The 14,872-nt window shown below is 46.9% G+C and overlaps 1 protein-coding gene across 3 annotated transcripts in view; it reads left to right on the forward strand.

The window, feature by feature from the left end:
• The first annotated feature begins 4,188 nt into the window (after nt 1–4,188).
• ANAPC1 (anaphase promoting complex subunit 1) overlaps nt 4,189–14,872 on the forward strand; it is a 65,887-nt gene continuing 55,203 nt past the window's right edge. For all 3 annotated transcript variants that reach the window (XM_084624673.1, XM_084624674.1, XM_084624675.1), the window contains exons 1-6: nt 4,189–4,316; nt 6,587–6,823; nt 8,323–8,484; nt 9,014–9,065; nt 10,127–10,230; nt 10,949–11,031. In XM_084624673.1, the coding sequence (XP_084480799.1) occupies nt 6,611–6,823; nt 8,323–8,484; nt 9,014–9,065; nt 10,127–10,230; nt 10,949–11,031 (614 nt within the window). In that variant the 5' untranslated portion in view covers nt 4,189–4,316; nt 6,587–6,610. The remainder of the gene's footprint in view (nt 4,317–6,586; nt 6,824–8,322; nt 8,485–9,013; nt 9,066–10,126; nt 10,231–10,948; nt 11,032–14,872) is intronic.

Consider the following 14,872-nt stretch of genomic DNA (forward strand, 5'->3'; position numbering starts at 1 on the left):
TGGACTGTCCACCACACTTGACTGTCCAGAGGACAATGAAAGTCGGCCTGTGGGATTATGGGATATGTTGGCAGACACCCAGAGCAGAGTCCAGTGAGGCTGCGTCCACACTGCAAAGCAATAGGGCTGGAATCCGGGTCCTGGCCTGACTCAGGCTTAGACCCTCCACCCTGGTGGGTCCTGGAACTCTGGGTCCATGCGATTTGTGTGTAGATGGAAGGGGGGTTAGGCCTGAGCCTGAGTTCGAACCATGGGCTTACGTTGCAGTGTAGACATGAGAGTTCAGTAGTGCTGTTTGCAGTTCTGAGGCTGAGCTGACTGCACAGGGGAGACAATGAAACTGACTATACACAATGTGCTGTCAAATGCTAAAAGTAAACCAATGGGAAAAATAAAGAAAATCCATTTCTCTAACCTCTCTCCTATAAAACAAATGAGGAGTACTTGTGGCACCTTAGAAACTAACAAATTTATTTGGCCATAAGCTTTCGTGGGCTAAAACCCACTTCATCAGATGCATGCAGTGGAAAATACAGTAGAAAGATATACATATACAGAGAACATATCTTTCTACTGTATTTTCCACTGCATGCATCCGATGAAGTGGGTTTTAGCCCAAGAAAGCTTATCCCCAAATAAATTTGTTAGTCTCTAAGGTGCCACAAGGACTCCTTGTTTTTTTTTTGCTGATACAGCCTAACACGGCTACCCCTCTGAAACCTCTCTCTTATAGTAATTTAGGGGTCAGTTTTAGCAATTAGAGGTAAAAACAATTGTAGAAAGAAGTATGATTTGTAAGTTAACTATGTTATTTCAGGTCCCATTGTTGTATGCAGGATTGTTGTAGCCGTATGAAGAGCTCTGTGAAAGCTTGAAAGTTTGTCTCTCTCATTAGCAGAAGCTGGTCCAATAAAAGCTATTACTTCACCCACCTTGCCTCTCTCTTTGAAATCCCAGCAGACATTTCAGAGCCCCAGCTGGCAGTGCCTCTGTAAGCTATAGTACTGAGTCCAGCTGGGCTCAGCACCTTAAAAAGGGATCAGGTTACACTCATGACAAGGAAAGGCATGAGTCTATTGTGTGGAAAGTACAGGACACATAAGAATGGCCTTGTTTATATTGTATTTTTGATTGGCTATTGCTTATCTGGAGTTTAATTGTAGAGCTGCCTGACAGGAATATGGATGAAAACGTTGCTGGCTTGCCTGAAAGAGAACTAGGCAAACAAACTGGAAAACTTAGAGAAGGATCTTTGCTTAACAGGGATTTCTTATAAATTTTCTCTTCAGATGCTTCGCTTCCACTTCTGCCGCTAGGGAACAGCATTTGAGACAGTCCTTGTAGTGGCTGTTTCTTGGCATATGAACTTATTGGCTGCACACTGTATGATTGTTGTCATGTAGGGCACTATTACACAGCAGTTCAGAATGCACAATCATGACTCTGTGGATCAATCACTTGATGAAAACAACTTGTCCTGTTGAAGATGAATGAAATCCTAAAAGGCATGACAGAGGAGTAGTTCAATACGGCTGTGATAAGGGATCGTGACACTCATGAGACTTTCAGTGATTTGAACATTACAGGGGAACTGAGATTGGAGACACTAATGTAGCAGACTGGAATTGAGACTGTAGGAAACAGAGGAGAAATCTTCAAGGAAATGAAAATGTATTTATCTAAAGTTATCATCCCAGTCTGGGCTGTGGTCCAAGGACAGCTCTGAAACAACTTCTGGCCCCATCAAAGACAAGACATGGCATGAGACAGACCCCTGTTATGATATGGTCTGACCATTTTTATCTGCTCAAAAAACAAAGCTCAAAGCAGGAAGCTTCAAAGATGAACGAAGTGCAGAGAGAGCTGATGCCTTGAGGCAATGAACTGAAACAAAGGGATGCAGAAATGCCAAAGCAAAAGAAATAAAGCCTTGGCCACAGGAGCAGATTTCATTGGAGGCCTCCAGAGTTCAGAGAACAGCACCTCAGCAGTGCTCCCAGGGCAGTGGCAATTGAAAGGCAGAGGACATCAACTAAACAGTCAGAACAGGAGTTCTGTAGAAGGCAGGGAAGGAAACAAATGGAGAAGGATACTCAAAGCAAGTGAGACACTGAGTGAGGGCTAGCGAGGTATAGCTCCTTTGGGGAGCTCCTTCAGCTGATAGCAGTCAGGAAGGAGTTGATTTGAAGGATCCACGGGCAGCAGACGCAGTCCTGGGTGGCACACAGCGCGACCAATGGGGCGTAACTCATATCCTGACCTGCTGCTGCTGCCCTTGCGGCAGTGGTCTGGACTCCTCTTTGAGAAGTGCTAATGCACATGAGGGGAAAAAGCCTCTCTGTGGTTCTTCAGAGTCTCCTGCTTTCAATTAAAAAAGAAGTGAGTGTCTCAGTATTACTGACCACAGGGGTTAAAAAATCATGAGTTTTAAAAACAACAACAAAACTTTGGATTCCTTTTATTTGCCTCCTGCTGTCAGCCATGAGGGCAAGAAATTTCTGTATTTATTTTCAAATGACAGATGGGTTTCTCCTGTAATCACAGAACTCCAGGAGCTGGGGCTTTAAGAAAACCACAAAGCATGATGAGACTCACAATAAAACCGAGAGTTGGCAGCACCGGCGCTAGCTATTTCGGCCCCAGAAAAAACCGGGAAAATGTGATCCAGTGTAACGGGTGCGAGTTTGGAGAGAGCCTGGGAGGACAGCTCTGAGTGTGAATTGCCCTGCTCATTGTAATGAGGGCTAAATCGGATGACAGTGAGGATACTCTAAATGTCAGCGTAAAGAATTATTTCACTGCCCATCAAAACACATGAAGAAGGAGAGGCAGAGTCCCATGGAGATGGACAGACTTACTGCGAGTATCTGCTCATTTTAGGTTTCAGAGTAGCAGCCGTGTTAGTCTGTATTTGCAAAAAGAAAAGGAGGACTTGTGGCACCTTAGAGACTAACCAATTTATTAGAGCATAAGCTTTCGTGAGCTACAGCTCACTTCCTCAGATGCAACCTGAGGAAGATGCATCTGAGGAAGTGAGCTGTAGCTCACGAAAGCTTATGCTCTAATAAATTGGTTAGTCTCTAAGGTGCCACAAGTCCTCCTTTTCTTTTTGCTCATTTTAGGGAACCCTTTCACAACTCCTGGGGGGTTAGAGGGCGTGTGTGATGGATTTCATTTTTCTGAGGGTGGGGAATCAGCTTTCAAAAACTGGGGGAAACACTGGTTTCAGGACCAACAGGTGAAATCTGAGGGAAATCTTGCGACAGGAGCGCGAGCCCCACCCGTCAGATTCCTGCTGAGGGACCGTCTGGGGGCATGACCGTGGTGCAGCACGCCAAATCTCTGCTCCAGAAGCCTGGTCCGCGGTACGTAGACACGGCCGGTGGCGGTGACGGGGGGAAACCGCCTTCTGCCGCGGGAAATCTCCAGCGACTGCTTCAGCAGCTCCCACGCCGTCCCCACGGAGCTGCTGCGGGACGTGCCGGCCCAGGTTCCCTTGTGCCCTGGAACTCCCCACCGCCCGTCCAGGTCCCGCCCGGCCCCCGCCAGCTCCTCGCCGCCATGGGGCCCGCAGCATCCCCGCTGCCATGGGGACCGCAGCATCCCCGCCGCCATGGGGACCGCAGCATCCCCGCTGCCATGGGGACGCCACCAGAATTCTAACCCCGCCCCCGGCCGGCTCCCCGCCGCCATGGGGACGGCAGCATCCCCGCCGCCATGGGGACCGCAGCATCCCCGCCGTCATGGGGACGGCAGCATCCCCGCCGCCATGGGGACCGCAGCATCCCCGCTGCCATGGGGACGCCACCAGAATTCTAACCCCGCCCCCGGCCGGCTCCCCGCCGCCATGGGGACCACAGCATCCCCGCTGCCATGGGGACGCCACCAGAATTCTAACCCCGCCCCCGGCCGGCTCCCCGCCGCCATGGGGACCGCAGCATCCCCGCTGCCATGGGGACGCCACCAGAATTCTAACCCCGCCCCCGGCCAGCTCCCCGCTGCCGTGGGGACGCCACCAGAATTCTAACCCCGCCCCCGGCCAGCTCCCCGCTGCCATGGGGACGCCACCAGAATTCTAACCCCGCCCCCGGCCAGCTCCCCGCCGCCATGGGGGCGGTACCCGCTCCTCCTACCCCCGCCCCCCGCCGTGAGCCGGGCCGGGCGCCGCGGGGGGTGATGGGAGTTCCAAAATGGCCGCGCCCGTGTGAGGAGTTGCTGGGCCGTCGCGCTGCGCTGCCGGAGACACACGGGGAAGAGCCGCAGGAGCCGGACTCGCCGCCGCCCGCCCGACCGCCCGCCCTTCCCGTGCCACGCAGGTTCGTGCCCCCCCCCGCCGGGACCTGCCAGCCAGACGGGGCAGACCCACCCCCGGCCCCCCCGAGAGACAGCGACCGTGCCCCCCCTGCCCCGAGAGTCAGCGACCGTGCCCCCCCGCCCCGAGAGAGATAGACCGACCGTGCCCCCCCGCCCCGAGAGACAGCGACCGTGCTCCCCCGCCCCGAGAGAGATAGACCGACCGTGCCCCCCCTGTCCCGAGAGACAGCGACCGTGCCCCCCCTGTCCCGAGAGACACCGACCGTGCCCCCCCTGTCCCGAGAGACACCGACCGTGCCCCCCCGCCCCGAGAGAGATAGACCGACCGTGCCCCCCCTGTCCCGAGAGACACCGACCGTGCCCCCCTGTCCTGAGAGAGATAGACCGACCGTGCCCCCCCCCGCCCCGAGATAGACCGACCGTGCCCCCCTGTCCCGAGATAGACCGACCGTGCCCCCCTGTCCTGAGAGAGATAGACCGACCGTGCCCCCCCGCCCCGAGAGACAGCGACCGTGCCCCCCTGTCCTGAGGGAGAGAGACCGACCGTGCCCCCCCGCCCCGAGAGATAGACCGACCGTGCCCCCCTGTCCCGAGAGAGAGAGACCGACCGTGCCCCCCCGCCCCGAGAGACAGCGACCGTGCCCCCCTGTCCTGAGGGAGAGAGACCGACCGTGCCCCCCTGTCCCGAGAGAGATAGACCGACCGTGCCCCATGCGTGCCCCCCCATCCCCGAGGGACTGACTGTGCCCCACCGAGAGAGAGACCGACCGTGCCCCGCGTGTGCCCCCCCCTGCCCTGAGTGAGACTGTGCCCTGCATGTTTTTAAAAAACTCTCATAGCTGTTGCTGAATATTTTAAAGGTATATCTTATCTCTGTGAGCAGCAGCGAACCTGATCAGACTTGTGTCACTTTCGTTCTGCTGCTGTGAGGGAAACCTTCAGCGCATCAGCAGAGGCAGACCCTGGAACTATTTGCAGGAGAAGAGGATGGTAGCTTGGGGCTCTTGTTGTGTTAGGTGCCGCACAAACCTACGTGAAAATGTGGTTCCTGTCCCAGAAAGCTTACAACACACCCGATATTTATTAATCTGAGTCTCCTATAAAAGATGGTGCCTCCAAACTAGAACCAGGCACTGCATCTTGGTAGGAATCCCAGCAACTGCGGGAAGATGGGGCTGGGCTTCTTACTGGCAGTGTTCCCCTTTTAGTGTAGAGGTAAGGGGGGAATACTGCTGGGTAGGTGCCTTACGGACTTCTCAAGCCTTGTTCCTGTGTGCTAGTTCTCCGTGAGAATTAGCCATCTAAGTCAAGTCTGAAATTGTTGGAAGACGTCACTTTGACTTGCGTGTGCATGGGCCAAGGGTGTTGTCGCTTTATCTGAAAAGCAGAAAAGCACTCCATTCTGCAAAGCCTCATAACTAGTTCTGGTGTGAAAAATACAATGGAGAAAGACCTTTGAAAAAAGGCACGGGCCAAAAATCCTGGCTTATAATGGAAATTACCTTCTAGCTTTAATTATGGAGACGTTACACTCAGTCATTACTGAAGCTAAAATAAAATTAGGCCAATGAATGTTTCTGTGTTCGAATAGTTGCTTGCCTATGACTTTACATACCTCACAGCTTTTAAAATACCTGCACGTAGCAAAACACAAGATCATTGGGTAGGAATTTGCAGAGGCCTTCAGATGCCGCAGTGATAGGGGCCTTATACATAGGGCTTGTCTTCACTTAAAATGCAACAGCACTTCAGTGAGGACACTACCTATGTCTACCCCTCGGTGTAGGTACTCCACCTCCCCAAGAGGTGGTAGCTTTCTTCTGTTGACCTAGCGCTGTCTACACCGGGGGGAGGTCAGCTAACTGTGTTCCTCAGGGGTGTGGATTTGTCACATCCTGAATGACATAGTTCCACTGACCTAATTTCCTAGTGTAGACCAGGCCTTAGAAACATAGCTAGCCCTAGAATTAAAATCAGCTGAAATCATCATTGTTTTCCTTTTCTTGTCCTCACCCCTTAATATTAGTAGACTGAGTTTTGGCATTATAAAGGAGATGCAAGTTAAAATAGAAATAACTGATAACATTACCTATTAGAATTACACACTACAAGCAATAAAAGACTTTGAACCATTATATTTATTTATTTGTTTTTAATGAAAATTAAGTTTTATACAGAAAAGTTTGATTGCAATATGTAATAAGGGTAAGTTGCATGCTTTACAGCTTATACATGGCCATTGAGACAGACCAGTGTTCTGTTTTTGCTTCAGAAATAATGTTGATATTTGGAACCCATGTCGAACAACTATGAAGAGAGGGTAACGATGATAGCAGCAGGGGATTTGCAGGAGTTTGTTCCTTTTGGCCGTGACCACTGCAAGCACCACCCTAATGCCCTGAACCTTCAACTTCGGCAGCTGCAGCCAGCCTCTGAGCTATGGTCCTCTGATGGAGCTGCTGGTTTGGTGGGATCCCTTCAGGAGGTTACAATCCATGAAAAACAGAAGGTAATGTTGTGTGTCCTGATTCAGCATTTATTTTAGTCATTAAAACAGACACTTATTATTAGAATATTAGAAAAAGAGCTGGACCAAAATGTCTTTAGTAAACTATGTGCACAATATGTCCTGAAATGAGGCAATGCTAGACTTATGCAATCCTCTCCAAGAGAAAAATGGAATAGTGGATTGTATTCAAGCAGTTTATGAATTAAAAAGAGAGAGCACACTCTAATGCACTATTTCTGTGGGTATAAAAAGGTATTGATATTTTGACTTGCTATTATATGCCCCACGTCAGCAAAATGGTTAAATGCCTGCCTAACTATAAGCAGCTGTGTAGTCCCATTGCAGTATTGCCAGCCTCAAGAGATCAAGATTCGTGATTCAGACCCCAAAAATCATGGATTGGCCGAAAAAACAAAACTCTGTCACATCTTCCCATCTCCTACCCAGAAGCTAATTCTGCTCCTCAACCTCCAAATCAATTCTGACCCCCAGCCTCCACCTCGGTTCAGTCCCTCCTTCAGCCCCCCAGGTTCACGTTTACTCCTGAGGCTCCTCACCCAGGTCTGGGAGGTGCTGCACTGGGGTTCCTGTTCAGCCTTGCAGGCAGGGGGAGCATATTCAGGGGCTCTTCACCCCACCCTGTCCCTAGGCTGGGTGTTGCAGGGAGGAACAGAGGAGCCTTCCTTGTTGCTCACAGGAGGCTGAGCTGCAGGCTTTTTCTGCTCCCCCATGTCCTCCTGTGAAATGGCGTCAGGTTGCAGGGGAGGGAGCTTTTCAATCAGCAGCTCTCGTGATTCTGCCCTAGGATGTGGGGAAGGCAGCCAGTCAGAGGGGTTCCACCCAGGTAAGGCTCTAAGCTGCTAATTCACGTGAGGACTGGAGCTTCTCACATCATTGCCAGGCTTGTTCCAGCCCCGCTCAAATCCTGTCACAGCGCACACACACAAATCAGGAAAAATTGTTTGTGTGACAGGTTTGTGATATGATTGATGTTCTACTCTGATCAGGATTCAGGCAAATGCATTGAGGACTGCAGACTTCCCTCCTGCTCACTTTTAAAAAAAAAAAAAAAAAAAAAAAAGCCATGCAAAGACAGCCCAAGCACACCATGAACAAAGCAGGAAAATTGAGTGGATTTCCTGACAGAAGGTTCCTGAAGTGTCTTCCTGGTTGGATTTTCTGGTAGTGTGGAGCAAGGATAGTAGACACAGCACTCCCCGATAAACAGAAGGTTGTCTGTGTTCTCTGTCTGGCACACTAGATATGATCTCGTATCCGGTTGTGAGTTCAGATTTTTCTCTGTGTGTGGAATATTTTTTTAAAACGGGGAAAACTAGAAGTTGAAACAAAAATCTGCTCTGCAATGTCGCCCCAAATCTTGATTTGATTAATTTATAAAATATAAAGTTATGCCACCCTTTCAGATCACACTAGCTTTGAGTCTATCAGCCCACCACTGAGAGGAAGTTGTGACTTTTTTTAATCCTCTTGGTTTTCAGGAAACTTGGCTTTTAAGGAGAGGTGTCAGTGATGTTGGGGAAGAAGTGGAATATGATGAAGAACTGTATATGGCTGGCAATATGGTCATTTGGAGCAAAGGAAGTAAAAGCCAAGCATCTGCTGTTTATAAGGCTTTCACTGTTGACAGCCCTGTTCTACAGGTATGAACTCTGAAATTCTAGCCATTGAATGGCTGCATATTAGTTAATCCAGTGGTTCCCAAACTTGTTCTGCCGCTAGTGCAGGGAAAGCCCCTGGCGGGCCAGGCCGGTTTGTTTACCTGCCGTGTCCGCAGGTTCGGCTGATCCGCAGGTTCGTCCGCGGTTCGCTGCTCCAGGCCAATGGGAGCTGTGGGAAGCTGCGGGGGCCGAGGGACGTACTGGCTGCCGCTTCCAGCACCTCCCATTGGCCTGGAGCAGTGAACCGCGGCCACTGTGAGCCGCGATCGGCTGAACATGCGGACGCAGCAGGTAAAGAAACCAGCCCGGCCCGTCAGGGGCTTTCCCTGCACAAGTGGCAGAATGAGTTTGGGAACCACTGAGCTAATCAATACTAGTCAACTGAAATGTGGCTTAAAACCTCTCTTGGAGCAGGAGGATATTCCGTTACAACATAAAATTAAAAAAGAGAATTTGGTATTAATACCAGCTTGTCTTTAATAAGTAACTGCATAATATTTTTGGTTTTTAGGCTTTGTGGTGTGATTTCACTGTACCACAGGAAAAATCTGAGAAAGTTGGCAGTAAGTTTCATTCATATTTTACTTTACTGCCAAAGTACTATTTTATCTGAGTTTAATTTTCTTGACTTGGGAAGTGTTGTAGTAATTGAGATGGGATATATGGGCCAAAGGTGTTAAACAAGGTCTGGGGCTTGATATGGAGACTTCAGGCTGCTTGACACCATGGCAAACACACCTTTTAAAATCCTTTTATTAAAGATACAGAAAAGAGGGAAAAACAGTTAAAGCATTTGAAATGTAAAGTATTAAGTAAGGCTTTCATTGTACCAACATCCCTTGTTTCCTTTCCCTTTGGCTGTAGATCGATTTTTAGAAGGAAAAGCCCCTTGTCTGACAGTCTCTTAGACGGTATCAGAGATAGTTATAACTGTCATCCCAATTAGCATTTTGGGATTCAGCTGGAGCTGGTAGGGGTTACAGTGTTGTCTGGGTCCCGCTCTCTCTCTGGCCCATTCTGGTCAGGTGACCACTCAGGATCAGGATGATGAAGGCCTGGTGTCCCAGAAAATGGTGGAGGGGTGATAGCTATGATGGTGTAGCTCACTCCAGTAGCCTCTGTCTGTTCTTCTTTTTGTTCTTGTGGGGTTTTTTTCCCCATACTTTCCCCCCAAAATCTCTTTCACGTAAGGACCCAAAGGGGAGTCATGGGTGGAATAGCCCATCTTCTCATTATTTGGTCACCAATTAAATCTAATATCTAACATACCAGTTTGACTCATTAACGTCTGGCTCCACATCTCCTGTTTTTAAAAAGCATAACTTCAGTCCTTGAATCTTATTAACTTGAGTTTTTTGTTTAGACTAATTCAATTATTCTATCTCTCTTCTTACTTTTTCCTATCAACATTTATTGTTAGAGGTTATTGTAAGGTCTTATGAACTATTACATACTTTTTACAGTTACGCTCACAATTTGGGTAAATTTGTAGGCCCACTTATCACAACAGAAGCTAACCAACCATTTTAGAATTGCACAGCTAATAACAAAAGTCCCTACTTTGTGTATAGAGAAACTTGATGGTAGAGCTAAAAATTATTTTTGTGTTCTTCCCCAATTTCAGATAGTGAGGAAATAGTAGAAAAATGTATCTGCATATTGCAAAGCTCCTGCATAAATGTTCATAGTATAGAAGGAAAGGATTACATTGCTTCCTTACCTTTTCAGGTAAGTATTTTCTTTTCTAAATGTTCTCATTTATTTTAATGTGCATGTCGTTGTTGTGTGTGTTGTAGTAATTGTTCCTCATTTGTCTTTTGGTGTGGATGGTGCTTGAAACATAGCTATAATCTAGTAATCCTTGGTGTGAATTTTTAATAATTGTACTAACAAGTGAGGGTGTGACAAAGCAGAAGTGGGTATGGCTTAGTGGATTGGGTGTTGGATTGAGACTTGGAAGACTTTTTTCTATTCCTTATTGTAACCTGGAAGAAAAAAAAAAAAAAAGCCAGACTCTGTGAAGCCCACTATGAACAATGTTATTGCCAGTCTATTTTACATGGAAGATACTCGGATACTGCAATGATGGGTCACAGTACAAAACCTTTAGATAGATGGAGGCCAAAATTTTCATATAGGTCAGAAAATATGGCTTTTTTGCATATTTCTTCTGAGCAGCTGTCAGTCTAACACTAATCAAATGAGCTATACTCTTGTTCTTGGTATGTTGTCAGATTTGTATATTGGTTGTGTTCAGAAGTAGGATGTGGTAAAGCACAGATACATTGTCATCGTATTTTGAGAAGGTATTTTGTATTACATATATAACATTGCATTCTGCCCGAAACAATGGTTAAATGTTTTGGTTTTACAGTAACTGGATGCTCAAGTGCAGGAGCATTTTAAATATGAGCCATTCAGTTTTTAAAATATTTGTCTTTTGTAGGTAGCAAATGTCTGGCCAACAAAATATGGCTTGTTGTTTGAACGCAGCAGCACTTCACACGAAGTCCCTCTGAGTCCACCCAGGTATGTAGTGAGAGTGGTTGCTGAGTGTCTTTGTTGTGCTGTGGAATAAGTTGTCTAATCTAAAGCAGTGAGATGAAAATTTTAACTGTCCTTTTAGTACAAGTGTTGCTCTCTACCAAAGTGATGACGAAATGCATCAGGGCATTGGGACATGTTGAGTTATGTCCCCGTTCCATGCACAAGTAAGATTTAGTATGGAAGTGTGGAAAGAGTAAAGACATTCTCGGTTACTGTGCCCACTTTGGTCTGAACTCTGCCATCAAGCTCCTTTGCACGCGTCAAACACAGTATTAGACTTTCAGCTTCTGGAGGCAATATCCCTCCTTACATGAGCTGGAGACTTTGCTCTGCTTCTGATCTCCTGGTGCGAGACCCTCCTTGGTGACATGTCAGTGTGGGCTCTGTTATGAAATTAAAGCCCATGTTGTAATGCACATACCACAAGGGAAGAGTTTATTTGGCAATGGGAAGGTGTCTGTGGTCTGTGTGTGTGGAGAGAGAGCAGCCAGCAGGAACGTAGGGGTATGGTAGTTTTGTTGAGGTAAGGTCGAGCACTTCTTGCCTCTTTATATTTAAATCTCCACTTTAATTGTGCATTAAAAATGTTAGTGTATAAAGTAGGTGTTAAAAATTGTAAATGGATTACTTCATCCACCTTGTGTCTATAAGGAAAACTCCCACAGATAACTTGCTGCATGACTTAGTCTGGTGGCTAGGGCTGCACTGCTATGTATCTGGCTACATGTTAAGGCTTGCGGGGGTGGGTGAGGGGAATAAAAATGTTGATAAAGCTGTTTTGTACAGCTCCAATTACTGTAGCACTGTTAAGCAAATGCAGGCGAAGGTGTTAAGGCTGTCTTGGGTTCCATTGACGTTTACAGCGATGTGCAGGGTGCAGACAATGGACACACAACTAGCATGGGTATAAATAGCATGTAGATGGTAGGGCCCTTCACTGCAGTGTGTAGTTTCGTGTACCCTACATGCCATGGGACGTGTCAGCACAGTCTTACATTTATTTACCTTGGATACATATATGTAAACTGGATACATCTCCCTGGCAACTCTCCATTCCCAGTTGTGCACCATTTCTGGACTCTCACCACTACTTAGGCCTCTGCACCCTATTTATTAGGACATTTGGCAGTACAGGAGGTGGGGTTTAAGCATCTGAAAGGGGTCAGGGCTTTTGGGGAGTTGGTCAGAAGGGCTTGGAAGCTGGGTGGAATATCAAGAATTTGAAGGGAGAGGCTTGTAGAGGCTGGGGATGATCCTGCGGCCTGACAAAGGTCCGAGCCTCTTTTCGCATAGCTTCAGGGGAGGCAGAGTAATATTTTACCAGACCTTATTATTACGAGGTTCTGTGATCTTTTGCCCTGGGACTGCGGTCACAGTAATGGTGGTGGTTGGGAAATTCAGTCAGGAATAGACGAAGAAAGAGCAGCTGGCTCCTTCCCTAACTCCAAGACACTGGGGATCAGCCTGAGAACCCCTTCTCTGACCTCAGTGTGTGCTTTCCTCCGTCAACACAGCCAGGGATGGATTAGGATTCTGCCCCCAATCAATAGGTGTAAAGCAGGCCGGATAATTATCAGAAATAAAAAAAATGGATTTTTAAATTTTAATTAAATACATTTTTCTTTCTAAAAATAAACCTGTTTAAAATTAAGTTTTAAATTGATAGCCCGTGTTAAGGCCTAAGCTTACTACAGTATATTAAAGTCATTTATAGTCGATTAAAGATCCATATTCAAGTAGCACATGTTTGCTACTGAACTTTTAAAGGAAGTCAAACCACTGAACTGGTGGAAGTCACTGGCTAAGCACCCAGGACCAGAGTTTGTTGAAGTGCTGAACAGCTTTTGACAGTAGTTGCCTCTTCTGCAGGTGCAGAGAAAATAGTTTCTTCCTTTCACTTTATTCAACGAGCTCATTCAAAGTTGAGAAACCAATTGGGAGTTTAAAAAAACAAGGAAGCTTGTTTTCCTTTTTCCATCTCTGAATGAGAGAGTGAGATCATCTGGTTCTAAAATCTTGAAAAACATGGTGACCAGAACAGTCCATTCAATTCGCTAACTACAGGTAATACGACTTTTATTTAAAGAACCAGTTTTAAATGCAAAACATGTTTGGATGGTAAAAAAATAAGCTGGTATCCAGGACTTTTAGGGTAGGTTTATTTAATAAAAATAATTGTAAAATGCTGTTTTTGTGCTGTTTTAATTGAATTCAAATTTCCATCCAAATGCAGCTTGATTCAAATCAAGAATAAAAATACATTCTTGTAAATAAGCGTGGTGGGGGCACTCATCTCAGGTGCCTCCTAATGGCTAGGTGTGGTACTGCAAGCTTTCCCACTCCTGTGTGTCCCTTGTAGGTTGCTGATTTCGCTAGGCAGGTCTTCAGTGGCTCAGCCCTCTGGCCAAGTCACACAGTCAAATGGATGAACCCCTTCTGGGGTAACAAAGGTCCAACGAGGACTATCGGTGTGCCCTTGTTAGAGTCTTCAGCCCTGTCTCTGGGCCCTTTAAATCCTGTTCTTCACTTAGGCTTTCCAACAGAGCCTTGCCCTCTTCTCAGGGCTTAGGTCACTTCCCCAGTGGCCGGTGGGGTAACCTGGGCCTGCCCATTGTTCCAGGTCCAAACCTAGGAACCCTATAAACACCATCCACATACTGCTGCCTTTAATTAGTTAATGCTATTCCCTGGGCCTTCTCCCATGTAGCCCTCTTCTCTTCCCTCTTACCTTGGGGCAGAAGTTCTCAGATCCTCTTCCTCCTCACTGAATGCCAATGCCACCTGGTTCTCTCTCGAGCTCCTCTGACCAGCAAGGAGCACCCTTCCTCACTCCTCTAGTCCCAGCCAGGAACTGACCTGCTCAGGCCTAGCAGCTCCTTTTATCTGATCCTTTTATCGAATTGGCTGCTTTAGTCCAGCCTCTCTAAAACCGACCTTCACTGCTCCTTTTGTTGGGTGGAGTGGGGTAAAGTGTGGTAGTATCATGGGGCCTCCAGCAGGGGGCCTTCCAGGGCCATGTGCACCCGGTCACAGTAAGAAACCTGGTGTTCACCATTTCCCAACATCATAAAAAAAGTAAAAATCAAGAATCTGAATAAATGTATGGTTAAGCTGCATAATTGCTTAAATAAATGTGTATAGACATAGTGAACCTTCCTGTTTAGCAAAAAAAATACTGAATGTCATGTAAAGGCTATAATCATACTTGTCAATCAACTTATTTTAGTGATTACCAATCAATGAGACTCAACCTTTTCTTTAGGAAAAACAAGAAGTCCAAATGCAAAGCAGGATTAAAATAAATTATTTAAATCAATGTTTCCTGCACGCCCGTTTAAATCATGATTGACATTGGCATAAAGCCAGGTTACGGCATTGGTTGGACCTAGGGAGTGGCTTGCTTAGCTGCCTTGGAGCTGTGTGCATCCATCCCAGAGTATGGGTTCTTATTTTTAACCATGCTGAGATACCACAGTGAGAAGTGTTCTCTAAATAGCTAGGGAGTGACCCATCATTTAGCAGTCTGCATTTCGAAAGTTTTAAATTAAGAACTTCCACTTTTTTCTGACTTGTGAAAGTCATGTGTTCTCCATAAGGACTGCATGTCTAATCCAGTTTGAACATACAAAACTGAGCTGCTTTTTGGTTACTGGCTATCAAAGTCCATAAGAATAGAAAACCTTTTTCTCTAATCCTATTGATGTTTTTTTAGAAAACTTCCCCTGTGGCATGTGCTAAGTGTAAGAGGAGTCTTTCTGGTGGAAAAAGCTCAAAAATAGTAGAGTTTAGAACTGCACTTTGGAGCACGCACACCACCACTTGA

Source organism: Lepidochelys olivacea (genome assembly GCF_965140295.1).
Source record: "Lepidochelys olivacea isolate rLepOli2 genome assembly, chromosome: 3".
Lineage (NCBI taxonomy): Eukaryota > Metazoa > Chordata > Testudines > Cheloniidae > Lepidochelys > Lepidochelys olivacea.